Genomic DNA, 15,399 nt, shown 5'->3' with positions numbered 1-15,399 from the left:
AGGCAACTTGTTGGATAGTTGTAGAAGTTGAGGTTGTTGCCTTTGTGCAAAAATCACTAAGAAGTTGAGTCAACTGATCAAATCTTGCATTCATGTAGCTAACTGAGTCAAGTTCATAAATTCCAGCCTTCTTTGGCTCAAGTGCTCTAGGATTTCCCCACAAATGGGTATTATGAGCAATCTTCTCTAATAAATCATAGCATTCTTCACTTGTCATTCTCATGAAATCTCCCCCTGCTTGTGAATCAATTGTGTTTCTTATGGCTGGAGTAACTCTGGTGTAGAAATTCTGAACAATCATCCATTTAGGTATTTCATGATGAGGACATTGCCTTTCAAGCTCCTCAAATCTCATCCAAGATTCATACAAAGTTTCATCATCCCTTGGCTTAAAAGCTACTATCAAATTCCTCAAATGAGTGGTCTTCCCAGGTGGGAAAAATTGAGATAGAAAAGCTTGAGATAGCTGCTCCCAAGTGGCTATAGTAGCTTGTGGAAGTGAGTCATACCACTCCAATGCTGAATCCCGAAGAGAGAATGGAAATAAGGTGAGCCGAATCACTTCATCTGAAACTCCAGGCTGCCTTTGTGTACCACATATCATCAAAAATTGCTTCAAATGAGAATGAGGATTTTCAAGTGGACTACCTCCAAATTGTGAATTTTGAACCATTTGAATGAGACCGGTCTTTAACTCAAATTGATTAGCTCCAATAATAGGTCTGTTATCTCTCACATCTGCACATCTAGGAAAAGCATAGTCTAACATGGATCTTCTCTGAGGATCATTTTGATTAACAACTTCATTCTGTCTATTTTGCTCATTTCCTCCATTGTTTCCACCAATAGCTCTATTTTGATTCTCCATATTTTCAATTGTCTCCTCTTGCTCAAATCTTTGTTGTTCTTCTTTTTCTGCTTCTTTTCTTCTCTTGTATTCCTTTTTCTTGGCTCGACAGAATTTTTCAATTTCTGGGTTGAACAACAATTCAGTATCACTTGTGCTTTTCGATCGTCTCATAAACAAGAAAAGTACCTGAAAAACACAAGGAATAATAGTGAAAATAAAAGAAAATAAGAATTCTAATCAGCTTAAAACAATTAAAATCCAACTTAAAAACAAACAATTCCCCGGCAACGGCGCCAAGAACTTGATCGTGTGTTCTTCCAACTCTCAGGGTCATTCCACCAAAAGACGCCTCTAGTGATTAGTTTTCCCTATTTCAATGTATGATTTGGTTCATTCCTGCCCCCCATTTGGTCAAGGTTTCAAGTGAGGCATCGCCTCCAGCCGTAGATTATTTTCCCTTACCGCACGAGATGTTACAAGCCCACCAACTTTTGTCTAGTTCGCCCCCGAACTATACATCTATTAGAGGGGGTTCAGCTCTAATACCATCTACAACGCCTCTGCTTCGACTACTAGAGGAATTGTCTGCTTTGGCCCACTCCGTCTAGAGCCTCACGATTTTGTGCCATAGGTGAAATGGAGAACTTCCTAGAAGGTCACCCATAACTTTACAATCATCTGATGAACTTGATTAGATGATTTTTGACTCATGTGCTTGATATATGCAAGGTGCCTCTAGTAATTAGTTTTTTTCATTTCAATGTATGATTCGGTTCATTTTTGCCCCTCATTTGATTAAGATATCAAGCGAGGCCCCGCCTCCAGCCTTAAATTATTTTCTCTTGCTGCACGGGATGTTACATATATATGTGAATCTTTCATAAATAATATTGAAATCGATAAGTTTGATTCAAGACTAAAATTTACTCTTTTTAAAAAATTAAAAAAAAAAATTCCACCATTAAATTTAATTCAAAAAATATTCTAATCCAATCCCAATACCCCCTAATTATTTAAGTAAAATCAATCATGCCACCCCTAAAAGTAATGTATAGGAGATACACATTGTATATGTATATAGCTCAACAACGGAATAAATGGTTTGTAATATAAAAACAAGGAATTATTGTGATATGACACTTTAAAATATATGTCATTGTAAGGTGATATCACGTGGCTTAATAAATTGATTCAAGATTGCCCATTAGCACAAGTTCTTAGTGAAAAGTAACATTATTTTCTTAACGGGGGACCTATCTCTTTCAAATTGAATTGATGCAACTTTATTGTTGCTTTCATAATTGTTGCTTCCACCAGCCATCCCTCCATAATTGTTGCTTTCATCATATGAAGCCATTCTTGTGCATTCTCTATCGTTCACTTGTCTTCTCTTCTTTTGAAATTGCCAAGAAAGTTATATAAAAATAATAAAAAAAAGGGTAAAGAATTTGTCGAAAACCGACTTTATTTAAAATAAATTATTTACCAAAAAAAATTTTAAAGAATTCTCAAACAATCATACTTACTTATATTTTTTAAAAAAATAATTTTTTTTAAATTAAAAAAAATAAATTAATATAAAAATTAACAAAAACAAATCAATTAAATTAAATTCTTATAAAATTTTAAATTCCAAACAAACAGAATACAACACCTTAATCTTGAATTAGTGCAATAAACCCATTGGCACCAAACGAAAAATTTATGATACTAGAGGCATTAACCCTCCACAATGGAGGTTGTCAGTGGTTAGTTGGGTGGCTATAGATGGTGACCACTGAGGAGGTGACACCAAGTAATTTTGCACCTGTTGGTTGACTCCAAGAAATTTGTAGTTGAAAAGAAATAATTAAAAAACAAACTACCAAAAACAGGCAAAGACAATCCATATTTGAATTATTGTGCATTACTTTTATGGAGATGCCATCCCTGGGATTATATTGTGTGTCACTTTCTGGAGCTCAATAATTCAAGTGGAATTGTTGCAGAAATTATAAGTGGTAGATAATAACTAAAGTATAAAATATCATCTTAGCTCAATTTTCACGATTTTCATTATTAGTGTTTTTGACTTGTCATATAGTGTGGTGTCGAATAAACCTATCATTTTTTTTTTAATTGCAAAAAGAAATGTATTAATTACTACCCGTTTAGCCTATCGTCCTCAATTTAAATCACTCCATAATAAGACCTATCGATCACCAAGTAACAATAGAAATAGACATGGCCATCAGGCTGATTCCTATTCGATCACTCCAAAAACCTTTTAAGATTCTGATTTTAATTTAATCTGATCCAATTCAAATCTAATAGATACATCAATCTAGTCCTATTGTAAATCTATCATTTTTTTTCCTTTTTCTAAATTAAAAGAAAAAAAAAACTAAATGTGTTAATTACTACCCGTTTAGCCTGTAAATTGCTGATAAGCATTACTGTCCTTGATTTAAACTACTCTATAAGATGCATCGATCAACAAGTAATGTTAGAACTAGAAGCAGACCTAGCCATTGGGCTGGCTCTAGCCAGAACCCTCCAAACCCCTCCATTGGGCTGGTTCTGAATAAGGAAGGATTGAACATAAATCAAATAATTGAGTGGACCACCTCAGGTGATTATTAATTTCTTTTATTATCAAGTTATCATGTGTACTATATAATATTATCATCTTGTTTCTGATTTATTTATGTGAAAAATTTGCCGAACGCAGTAGCCAATATGGTATGAGGTGGTAAAAAAGAGGAGGCATAAATACCGTTTTCCTGTATAAGCTACCTGCATCCTGAGAATAAAGACTTTCCTCTATAAACATATTTAATTGAGAGCCACAAGAAGACTATCTAGATTTTTTTTTTTTTTTAAAGTATATAGGCAGAGTACAAGTATCCTGTGGTCCTCTTGGTTTTGTTGTTTCTATTGCATTGCATCTGTGTGTATTTTTGTTGTTTCTATCTATAGCCTATACATGAACCAGGGTTTATGGGTCTAAAATTGAGGCCCCGTCCTTGCATTTTTGGGGCTGGATCAGGACTCCAATGAGTGGACTGCCCTTGTATGCATACTTGTTGCCAAGCACATACAAGCAATGGCCGGCCTAGAATTTTCTTTCCTAGCAAATGGGCCTCACCCAGATGATTTCTTGAAAGAAACTAATGCAGCCCTGCAAAGTATCAGTTAAGACCAAGCCTGTCATGACAAAACTACAAAAACCAGTAATGGGATGGCCTTGACACCTCCCATTGCTGGTTTCATCTTTGAACTTGATCTCCCTCCCAGCAACAAGGAACCCCTAATAAACTAAAAGATAATGTCATGATTCATTTGATACGGCAGATAAGTAAAAAAGATGTCAATAATAACTAATTTCACAAAACCTGACAGGGTTCAAGGATAAGCATGTGTGCACCATTCACAATAAACATGGAAGAACATGCAGAAATATCATGAATTTGTTAGTACATGATAAGAGCAAGATATTGCTCAATAAAATATTCTAGCCCCACTGAAGCCCCCTTCTTTATAATGCAAATGAAAAATCCCAACAACCATAATAAGACACTGTTTGCATCAGTGGAACAACAAGATGCATAATGGTGGTCACTACTTAGAAAGTAATCATGATTCACCTTTATTTCCTTTCAGATTGATTACAGAAAGTTCTTGTTCGACAAACTCTCCAGCACGGATGGGAGGGTATTTGCTGGCTAGCGGGGATTCTGCGAAGTGACCTAAAGGCTTTAACACAGCATCTGATGCTATGTGTGCAAAAAGCTACAAAAAACAAGAGTGACAAAACATGTAAGCATAAGATGCCTTGATGAAAGTTACACAGTTAATATTTTGGGCACACACATTTGATTTGACTCGGAAATGGAATGGGAATCAATCTATTCCAGTAATTTAATTCCAATTTTAATTTTGAGAAATAATTTGATGAAAATTGTAGAAACTATACTTATAATGATTTTAATCCCACCAAAATTCAAGAGTTGAAACATAAAATATTTTATTTCTGGTACATGAAATAAAACAAAATCTTATTCCAGAAATTACAATGGAAATAGAATTGTCCATTACCAAAGTGAACAAAATGTGGCCAAAGACAAGAAAGCAAATAAGACCCAGGAGCATTATAATTCTGGTCATAATAGTGTTGGCTTCACTTACTGTTGAGGAAACTCTCCATAGGCTACAGTTTTGTTCTGATGCTAATTTGACTGCATCAATTGTTCTCTTTGTGACAACAACTTCATGCATGCCAGCTATGCAGTCTCCTGCAGTCAACCACTCTATCTGCAAACAAGGAGTAAAACAACGTCAACATTAAAATCTGTATAACATGGAAGACAAACTATTGTTCAAGATATTGATCAAATAACCAACTGACACATAGTATAAGTATGGATTACAAAATCTATTAACTAGTAGTGCAAACCATCATATACATGTTCCATAAACAAGCTACCACAAGTACCTTTTCATTGCTTCCGCAATGGAAGCCAGCAGATTAGATTGTTAACTGGAAAAAAGAGATAAAAACATCCTCATTGATAAGCAATTAGGAAATAGCTATTATTATGCTCTTGCCTGCTTCCCTGTCTGAATGAGTAGACATCCTAGAGGAACCTTCACTCCAACTTTCTGTCCATTCCTTAGCCAAATGTTAAGACCAGGAAATCTGCTTCTACCATGAATTGTTAGAAAGTTAAGGTCATAATGATATCCAGCAAACACAGTGCCTTCTTGGCCATAGCAGCCAAGGTCACTCCCTGTTGGTGCAAGAAGATGGGGTCCCTGGATATTAAGAGGAAGAAAGAATTATCATGAAATAAACAAAAAGTTTTAATAACTACAATTTCACCAATTGAAATTATAAGAATATAATACATATTATGCTTAATAAAAAAGAATAGACACAAATGATTTAAAGAGGGAGCAATAAAGAGTACGTATTGAAAAGGTTATTAGAATACCATGCATCCCACTCACATTATGTCTCAACAAACTACCAGACTATTAAATCAAGTTATGACATTATCAAGCCCTTGGGAATTAAGTGGCCACATATCCAGAATTTGGGCCTCAAGTCAAATAGTGAAGGGCTGGGTCTAGGTTTACTCCTAAACAAGCCCAATGAAAAGCAAATAAGTAAACAAACAAACAACCATAGCATAGAGTTAAAAATATATCCCACAGCCCCAAAGGAAAAAAAGTTAGTACATTGTCAGAAACTTTCAGTATTGGTCAACGCATACTGATACAGATTACAAGGCATTTGCATTGAAGTAGCTTCTGTAATCTTACAATGCAAATTGAGTATTTTCCATTCAGGTCCGTTGGGAATTAACAATTTAGAAAACCCTGTTTCATGTGTGACATTGACATTGTAAATTCACCAATCCAAAGGCAAAGAGGAGAAAAAGAAAGGTTCTGGCTTTATGGATCAGATGAAAAGTTTGTGTCACTACTATCCTTTTGATGCAGTATAGTGGAAAACTGATCAAGTGCTTGTCATTGCAAGGGCCCCAATGTCATCCATCAGTTCTCATTAAAAAAGTAGAATAAGTATGTTCCAGCACCTGCCCCCCCATCAAAAAAAAAAAAAAAAAAAAAAAAGAGAACCTTGAAAGGACATAGTGATTAAACCAGCCACAAACAATATTTTTCTATTCACTTACACTCCTAACCTTTAATGTGAAATATTCTAAGACAAAATACTAAGTTCAATCAGAAATCAATTTTACCTGCTTCATAATAGAAGTAAATGCATCCTTGGGCAAACCAAAACCAATTGCGGCCATTTCAGCAACAGCCTGAAAAAGGAGGTGACATATATGAAAGGTCAAGTTACATGCTAAATAGCCAGAATGACCAAATCAACCCATGTAAATGGCTTGCCTCTATTGCTGAGATCATTTTGTGCCCCCATGAGTCCATAGTTTCTTTCCATTCTGGGAAACCTTCAGGTATTACAGGTTCTGAATTAAGTTCCTACAAAAGTAGGGAAAAAAAAATAACTAAGCTAATAGCAACTAGAGGATTATAACATTCAAAGCAGCTGGAAAGATTTGATACCTTAAAGTGGGTGTTCAACGGCCGAGGACCTACTCTCCACATGTATCGCCACTTGCGATCCGGTCCTTTCGGAGTGGATGGTTGGAACTCTTTGGGCATTGCTTTTAATTCCTCTTGCATCTCTTCATCAACCAGGCTCCTTGGAACTTCTACTCCTTCAGGGGTCACCCCAACCTGATATCTCAAATGGCAGCAGAAATTTTTTAATTTCTTCTCTTTTCTCCAAATTAACAAATACAAAATATAATCCTATATCCATAATACAATCATCCTTCATCCCCTTCCCTTTTTATTTATTTATTTATTTTGATAACTGAAATAGTTTGCGCATTTGCTTGGTTTCCAAAACTTAATGACAGCCAAAAGCATAGATTCTTAAACACAGTAGATTTGACCATTACCTTTTCATTTTCTTGTCCTTGCCAAGTACTTACAGATTCATAAACTACCGGAAATGATTTAAGAAAAAGACTGCACTGTTTTAAACTTTAAAGCAATGTTTTAAAACCCCTATAAAACAGTGCTGCCACAATGCTTCCACATCTCCAATTCTAGACTTTATAAATGGCTTCCAGAAACTTAATCAACATGCTTTCAGCAAGCAAAGAAAGAAAGGAAGAGTGAATCAATAATCCAATGATCAAGACAGTTTGATTAACTTGAACTACAAGGGATGATGGTCCTCATCATGTTCTTTGAATCTTAACCATTAGAAAATATAATTTTGCAATGTTCAAGTTCTACTGATCAATAAACCATAAAGAAATAAAAAAAAAATTGCCATTCCTTGTCACGTTTCCAAATACCAAAGGAAGATGTTAAGTAACTAAGGAAAGTTTCAAATATTCTTCCGTTCTGTTTCTCAGACTTTCTTATTTCTTAGTAATCCAAACAAACTTAATTACCAGAGTGAAAACACAAGTGAGATGTTGAAAATCTGCAACCAAACATTCTTCTAGCGATTAATCAACTTTCAAAGTTGAAGGTCCTAAGTCCCGACTGCCTACTCTCAGACAGTAAACCATCAAATGCAATGCGCAAGACAGGTAATAATAAAAAAAGCTCAACTTTCTAAAGTTTCATAATACAATCTCCCTTCATATATCTCCATTGATCTTAGCACCCAAACAAATTTCTCTCCCAAATGCTCTCAGTAGCCAAACTCCTAGACTAAAGTCAAATTCAGGAAGCACTTCCTCAATTTCAATTTTTTTTTCAAAAAAAAAAAAAACTACTTCATTTCACCCACTTTGTAGGCAACTTAAAAGAAATAACGGCCAAGCATTATCATTCAACACAACTCTCCTTTCCTTTTTCCCACATTGGCATCTTTGAATCCTCAGTCCACCAAACCAAAATCCAAAAAACAAAGTGAACTTTTCCCTTTACCCTCTTAATTTCTCACCTACCAAACAGAATCCCAGAAAACAATAAATGACAAATTAAATTAAGAAACAAAAATCTTCTACCTGGTAATGCAATTGGGGTCTCTCCTGCAACCTCTTGAACTCCGGTGGTCTCTCGAAGTACTTCTCCATCATATCTATAAACCGATCGTTATCATCCGCCGAACATCTCGGGTCCTTAACTACCAAAGCTCCTGTTTCTCTAAGGATCCTGCTCACCTCCTTACACAATTCACCAAGCCAGGGCCCAAGTTCTCCGAGTTGACGGGACAATTTCACTGGGTCTGTGCTCAGCTTATCGGCGATCTCTAAGTATCGCGTTAGATCTATCACTGGAATATCCATTCCTTTTTCTTCTAAAAGGAAGAGAGTAGGAAAAAGAGAGTATTGGGGTAGTGGCGGGAGATGGGGAAGCTGGTTCTATTATTATAAAAATGTACAGCCGCGCACGTTAGTAATAGCAAGAGATTCGTGTGGGGATTGTCTTGCGTGTATATATATCACACGGAAGTATTTTACTTTTACTTGAGATGCTAATATACGGACATGTGGAGTGAAGAAGGGATTGCTTGTTGCTTCACCAATTAATTATTTATATTAAGAGTAATTTTTATTTAATTTAGCATTTATAAAATATATGTATTTTTTATTTTAAATGTCATTAAATTTAGAGAAAAAATTATAAAAAAATTTATTTGATAATATTAATTATTTTAATAAATATTAATTATTTTAATAAATATTAATTATTTTAATAATTATTTAAATTTTAACTATTAATGATGAGTTGTTTATATAGTAGTTAGAATAAAAATTTACAATAAAAATAAATATTAAATTAACTTTTCATTAAACACCCTTTTTAATCCAGATAATGATAGAACCTTTGATGGACCCGTAGATACCAAAAAGGACCACATGCCAGCACAAGAAGACCCGGCTCCTGTTGGATTGGGCAAGGGCTCAGCATCATTGAGTACCAAGAATCTTAAAACAAAACCAAAAGCAGCAGCTCAAAATTTTGACGCAGAGATTTGTTGGGGTTGGCAGTAACGCCTGAAATTTTGCATGACAGTGGCAGATTCTGATCAGAAATTGAGTGATCAGCAGCTACTGCTGTTGATGAGTAACCACAGTTGCCAAAAGAAACACAATTTGTATATTTTTTTCTTCTCAATAATCATGCTCGTAAATGCAACGAGAATCCATGGTTGGCTAGCTTGAGCTGCAGATAGAATTATATATTTTCTGTCATATCTAAGATTATAATGTGGGAATATATGATTGTTACTGTCGATCACGAGTGATTGAACTTGAGATTAAATTAGCATTTCTTTATTATAAATTAAGTTTAATTGATAGATTTTAAAAATTTTAGTTCATTTAATAAGATCACAAGTGGGTTATATTAAAGCACAATATCAACATAAGATTGGCTTGCACACTTGATGTAAACTGCACACTTGCTTTGTGCCCACAGAGAAGTGGATGCTAATAGAGGTTGCTAATTGAAAAAAGAAAAAAAAGGGGAGGGAAGTATACAATTAACCTGTGGAATCACAGGAGCTGCCATATCAACCCGAAGCATTTACAGAAGCATACAAATAAGAATTCCCCAGATAAGAAGAGCCCCAAAAGATAGTGAAGAATGGCCTTTAGAGACAAGAACCTATATAAATATAAGCTGACACAAGTAAACTTGTCCATTTAGCTTTCCATAACACACAATAAGCCACCATACAGAAGTCAGAGTTTGAAGAATCATGAAACAATTGAAATACCTGCACCAAAATTAAACTTAACTGGGTATATCTAACAAAAAATAAAGTTGTAACTTTAAAAGTTAAAAGTGAAGAGAGAGCAGGATAGACAGCTGATCAACTTACAATGTGGAGAGAGGTATATACCGAACATGATAGACAGCTGAATGATCCTTTGTTTTTTATTCTTGCTCTGCCATTACAATTATCAACACAGTAAGAATCCCATCAATGATGGATTATATAGTCATATTATATTGTCAACCATTCAAACAATTTTGGGAAGTGATTTTTGGAAGCTCAAAAACTCTTTGCAAAAAATAGGCATTTGAGGGACAGTGAATCAGTAATTTAAAATAAAACTAAAATAAATTAAGTTGAAGGGAACAAATTACTAACCTGTGGAAGAAGAGGATCCTTCCTCTTCCAATAAATAGCAGCCCTCCTTTTGAATATCACGCCCATCAATCACGATATTTGGGATGTGAGCAATGTTGGACCAATCTGCAGCCTCATGGTGTCCGCATCTTTCAGATAAATGGGGGCAATGATCAATATTTAACTCTTGTAAAGTGGTGATGTGACACATTTCTTTTGGTAGGGATGTCAAATTGGGGCATCTAGAGATCTGTAGATATTCAATTGATGTGAGGTTCCTCATCCACTCTCCAGGTAGAGATGCTACATTCTCAATCCCCTCTAAAACCAAAGACTTTAATTTGGAAAGTGGAGCAGCAACTGAAGAAGAAGGAGAAGAAGACGTTGATGGTAATGCGGAAGCCGTTGCCCCCATCATCTTCACGTTCAATGTCTGATCCAATGGTCTTATGTTGGCATTGCATAGCCACAGCTCCTTTTCCAGAGATGGAAATGTTGGCATCAAAGTCAGGTTAGGGCAATCCACAATGATTAATTGAGAAAGACAAGCAAATTGAGGCAATGGCTCAGCGTCCTTCCACGTTCTCCACCATCCCTTCAGATTAGGGCAGTTCAAGAGGTCAAGAAACTTTAGGGATGGGAAGAATGTTGTTGTTGATGCAGATGAAAAAGAGGAAGAATATTTTGGAATGGGAACAATGCATTCTAGACTGTCACAGTATGCAATATCGAGGTGTCTAAGACAAACCAACTTTCTCAAGTCTCTCGGTAATTCTTTCAGTGCCCAACAATCCATGAGAATTAGAGTTTGCAAATTATACAAACTACAAATAGAGTTTGGAAGTGATTTAATTTTATAAACTGCTGACATTTGAAGATACCTCAAGTGCTTCAACTTCCCAATTGAATCTGTCAATTCAATGATATCCCACCTTCTTATACAAAATGCACGTAAGCTCTTAAAATTTGAAATAATACCATCTGAACTTATGCCTAACCCATCAGAAAAATTCAGTGACCTCAAACCCTTCCCTTCAAGTTTTCTCAAGTATTCCTCAGAAGGTAATGCCTCAAAATACATATGTTGAATTTCATCAGCAACGTCTTTAGAATTATCATTTGCTACAATGCATCTATTCCCTGCAATTGACTGTGCAAGGTCATGGATCAGATCATGCATTTTATAATTATACCCTTCCTTTTGAAAAAATGACCTAAATAATAATTCTTTAAAGTATTCATCACCAATCTCCTCTAAACTTTTATTTCCACTTTGACTCCAGGAATGAACATAGCCTTGTGCCATCCATAACTCAATTAGCATCTCCTTACCAAAATTATAATCTTTAGGGAACATAGCACAATATGCAAAACATTGCCTTAAATAATTTGGTAAGTGATCATAACTCAATTTCAACACTGGACCAATATCACTTTTACCCTCAAGCAACTTCCATACATCATTTTTTAGGACAGATAGCCATTCACTTTCACTGCTTATTGATCGCATCATGCTCCCTAAAGTCTTTATTGCTAGTGGAACTCCTTTACACTTTCTTACAATTTCTTCTCCAATTTTGAGTTTTGAGTTTGATATTTCCTGCCCCTCTTTAAATGCTAACTTCTTAAACAAAAACAAAGATTGGCCTTCTGTTAGAACCGCTAGATCATGAGAGAAATCAGCACCCATAGCTAAAGCAACTCTCTTGCTACGAGTAGTTACTAGAATCTTACTTCCTCTAGCACCAATTGACAAATATTTTTTCAAATTATTCCACTTGTCTATATTTTCATTCCACACATCATCTAACACTAGTAAGTATCTCTTCCCTTCTATCTTTTCCCTTAGGTTACTTTGCAACTGGTCCAAACCTAAATCATCCAGATCTTTTTTGCCTACACTTTTAAGAATATTTTTAACTAGAATTTTCACATCAAACTCTTCAGAAACACATACCCACATCTTTGGATCAAAATGCTTTATGACATTGTTATCATTGAACACCAATTGGGCAAGGGCAGTCTTTCCCAAGCCACCAAAACCAACAATTGCAACTACAGAAACACTCTCTTCATTTTCAAGACACAACAATGACTCTATGATTTTTTCCTTATCTCCATCTCTTCCTATCATTTCAGATCCCTCTACAAAGGAGTCTGTCTCCCTCCAGCTATTCTTAACTGGCATATCTACTTCAAGTTCCTTCCTACTTATAAACCCAAGGCTAGACATTTCTTTGGCAACTTCATCTATCCTCTCTCTAATGTCTTTAATTCTATGACCCATCTTAAAACGAAATGCAATTTGATTTGATGAAGAAAAGAAGTCGCATACCTTCCTTACCATTCTTCCCTGAATTTCAACCTTTCTTCGCAAACCTTCAGTTGCTACGTCATCCAGCAGGTCATCTGCATCATACACAACCTCTCTAAGTCTCTTTATCCAGACCTTCACTGCATGGCTCTCCTCCTGCTTCTTCTCAGCGTCTAGAAGTATAGCATTGATAGAGGAGAGAGTACTTTCAAGCCTCCTAAGATCTTTTGTGAATCCATACACCAAACTAATTTCTTGAGAAACAAATGAGGCCAACTTTGTTAGTAAGCTTTCTGCAATGCTGAATGGGATTTGTTCAGCCATCTGTAGGAGGATAATGACTGAATATGGGCAAGATGAAAATGAAGAAAGTTAAAGGGATTTGTGAGAGATGATGCAGTCCATAATTAATCATGCCAATATATATAAGGTTTGGAAGACAGAATTACTTTCTCTTATAACGGGAAGAAGCAAAGTATTTTTCTTCCCCTTTTAATACAAAACAAAAGGAAGAAGCAAAGAATACAATAAATAAAAAAGCAAAGAAAATTTGCAAAGATATCCCCTCTCCCTTTGCCTCTTAGTGAAGCAACTTACCAGAGAGACATGTCAAGCATGATTCAGTTAGACATCTATGAAAATTCAACATTTAAGATATGCTATACACATTTTTTGTTTCTTTTCTTTTCCTTATGTTTTCGAGCAAAGAAAATATGCAAGGATATCCCCTCTCCCTTTGCCTCTTATTGAAGCAACTTCCTAGAGAGACATGTCAAGCATGATTCAGTTAGCCGTCTATGAAAATTCAACATTTAAGATATGTTATATACATTCTTTGTTTCTTTTCTTTTCCTTGTGTTTTTCCTTTTGGTGGGTTGGATACTTGGTTGAAGGAACGCATTTTCTTTTCTTTTCTTTGCTAGTTGAGTGGGGTGAAGGATAAGAATACTAAGGGAGCTTTATTCCATAATAAACATAAGCGGTATTCTAATCTATATCCATTAAGTTTTGCAATTAATATTACAAATCATACTAATCAATGTGAACTAAGAACATAAAATCATAGCAATGGAAGTTTTGTATAGCAACACCCTCTTACCATTGCATAGCACTGCGAAAAAGGCTATGAAATCCTCATGCCCAGGACAAGACATTAGCTGAATTAGATTCGAAAGGAAATTTTGGTTTGTGATGATAAAAAGATGGGAAAATTTGTTGATAAGCCTCTAAATATTATAGGTCAAAATTTAATTGAGCCTTTAAAATTTTTTAGTCCAATTAAATCTTTTTATTCATAAAATTCAGCCATTAAGGTCATGAGTGTGATCATATTTTATTTATTTGATTTAATTTTTAATTTTATATATTTGGGCTATTTTATTTATTTATCTATTTTATATCTAAGTTTTAATATTTATTAAATTTAATAATATTTATTTATTTTTGGGTTCCACAAACTAATTTTCAGCAAGATGATTATTGAGTTTTGCAAGTAAAAGAGTTTAATTAGACCAAAAAATTTCATAGCACATTTTCTATAAAAGATCTCATGATAAATGTTAAAACATATAGTGCCATCAAAAACTTCTGCAATCTGTGATTTGCAGAACAACTCAAAGAAAATCAATAAATGTAATGTAATTCATCAAAAATGTGCAAAGGAACAGAACAATCAAGCAACAGAGCCTACAGCAACTTATTTTAAGAAATCCTCTCATAGTAGCTGTGTGTATTACTTGTTCAATGAGTTGGAGTTGCATTTTCACTGTTTCTCTTTTGAGCAACGTTGTGGGAGTTTCACCAAGTTGCAGCACCAAGAGAATGAACATTTGCTCTCCACCTAGATGTACAAGGTAAAATACAATTAGAGACTATTCGCTATAAGCTGTTCTATTAGGTTGTGAAACCACATACAGCCTACACAAGCATAAGCTTCGACATATAAGAAGATCAAGTGTAAGGTACATAAGCTTAGACATATTAGAGCAATTGCATAAAAGGAAAGCTAGATCCAGGAATGCATATACCTTTAGAAACAGTTCAGAATTCTTCCTTCTAGGCCAACCAATTGTAAAGTAGCTTCTTTCAGGAGAATGGTGCATTTGTAAGTATCAGAAATTGAAGACATTAAAACCACCCATTTTTCAATGTAAAGCTGTCAGACCATGACGACTCATTAATATTGGAACTGGAGAGTGATATCAGAGATTGAATATGGGTAAGATGATGAAATAATTACAAAACCAAGTATTTTGACAAATAAATTCACAAAATAATTAAGAACATATGTTACTTACATTTGATGTAAACTGCACACTTGCTCTGTGCCTATACAAAAGTGGATGCTAATAGAGATTGCTTGATGCACTTTTTTCCATAGTTTGTAAAACACATTGACTCTGAAAAGTTCAATCATTGGAAATGAATATTATTAAAAAATTAAAATATAAAGGCATGATATCCCAAATTTTGGCAATATAAAAGTACAGATGATAAGAAACTATGGGAATGGGTTACCAAAGCTTTTCATGTTGTTAAAGTATCCTGTTGCTTCCACATCCAAGAGCAAATATGAATTTCTCCATATCTCTCCATGTCTGCACTTGAGGAGTATAA

At 34.9% G+C, this 15,399-nt stretch overlaps 2 protein-coding genes and 1 non-coding gene across 11 annotated transcripts; 1 reads left to right on the top strand and 2 right to left on the bottom strand.

Annotated features, from left to right (window-relative positions):
• The first annotated feature begins 311 nt into the window (after nucleotides 1–311).
• Nucleotides 312–418, top strand: LOC131173691 (small nucleolar RNA R71). The gene has a single exon (XR_009144005.1). It is a non-coding gene; the product is annotated as a small nucleolar RNA R71 (small nucleolar RNA).
• A 3,176-nt stretch (nucleotides 419–3,594) lies between these two features.
• Nucleotides 3,595–8,845, bottom strand: LOC110660319 (uncharacterized). 5 transcript variants are annotated; one of them, XR_009143427.1, is made up of 9 exons: nucleotides 8,395–8,845; nucleotides 6,926–7,099; nucleotides 6,749–6,841; nucleotides 6,595–6,663; nucleotides 5,438–5,644; nucleotides 5,018–5,143; nucleotides 4,477–4,621; nucleotides 4,084–4,147; nucleotides 3,595–4,010 (listed from the first exon to the last, which is right to left on the bottom strand). XR_009143427.1 is itself a non-coding variant. In XM_058135130.1 (9 exons), exons 1-8 carry the CDS (start codon nucleotides 8,674–8,676, stop codon nucleotides 4,099–4,101), a joined length of 1,137 nt encoding a protein of 378 aa, XP_057991113.1. In that variant the 5' UTR covers nucleotides 8,677–8,845; the 3' UTR covers nucleotides 3,595–4,010; nucleotides 4,084–4,098. The 5 variants fall into 5 exon arrangements, 4 of the variants coding, with proteins under 4 accessions (XP_057991113.1, XP_057991116.1, XP_057991112.1 ...); XM_058135130.1 differs by having other exon boundaries at nucleotides 4,084–4,139; XM_058135133.1 differs by lacking the exon at nucleotides 4,084–4,147.
• A 931-nt stretch (nucleotides 8,846–9,776) lies between these two features.
• Nucleotides 9,777–15,182, bottom strand: LOC110660317 (putative disease resistance protein RGA3). 5 transcript variants are annotated; one of them, XM_058134095.1, is made up of 6 exons: nucleotides 15,081–15,182; nucleotides 14,811–14,938; nucleotides 14,520–14,623; nucleotides 10,491–13,124; nucleotides 10,218–10,284; nucleotides 9,777–10,112 (listed from the first exon to the last, which is right to left on the bottom strand). In XM_058134095.1, the coding sequence occupies exons 4-5, from the start codon at nucleotides 13,105–13,107 to the stop codon at nucleotides 10,274–10,276; spliced, it is 2,628 nt and encodes an 875-aa protein (XP_057990078.1). In that variant the 5' UTR covers nucleotides 13,108–13,124; nucleotides 14,520–14,623; nucleotides 14,811–14,938; nucleotides 15,081–15,182; the 3' UTR covers nucleotides 9,777–10,112; nucleotides 10,218–10,273. The 5 variants fall into 5 exon arrangements, with proteins under 5 accessions (XP_057990078.1, XP_057990079.1, XP_057990075.1 ...); XM_058134096.1 differs by lacking the exon at nucleotides 15,081–15,182 and having other exon boundaries at nucleotides 14,811–14,971; XM_058134092.1 differs by lacking the exons at nucleotides 14,520–14,623; nucleotides 14,811–14,938; nucleotides 15,081–15,182 and adding an exon at nucleotides 13,883–14,034.
• Between the last annotated feature and the right edge of the window lie 217 nt (nucleotides 15,183–15,399).

The sequence above is a fragment of the Hevea brasiliensis genome, chromosome 14 (genome assembly GCF_030052815.1).
Source record: "Hevea brasiliensis isolate MT/VB/25A 57/8 chromosome 14, ASM3005281v1, whole genome shotgun sequence".
Lineage (NCBI taxonomy): Eukaryota > Viridiplantae > Streptophyta > Magnoliopsida > Malpighiales > Euphorbiaceae > Hevea > Hevea brasiliensis.
This window is presented reverse-complemented; position numbering and strand designations above follow the sequence as displayed.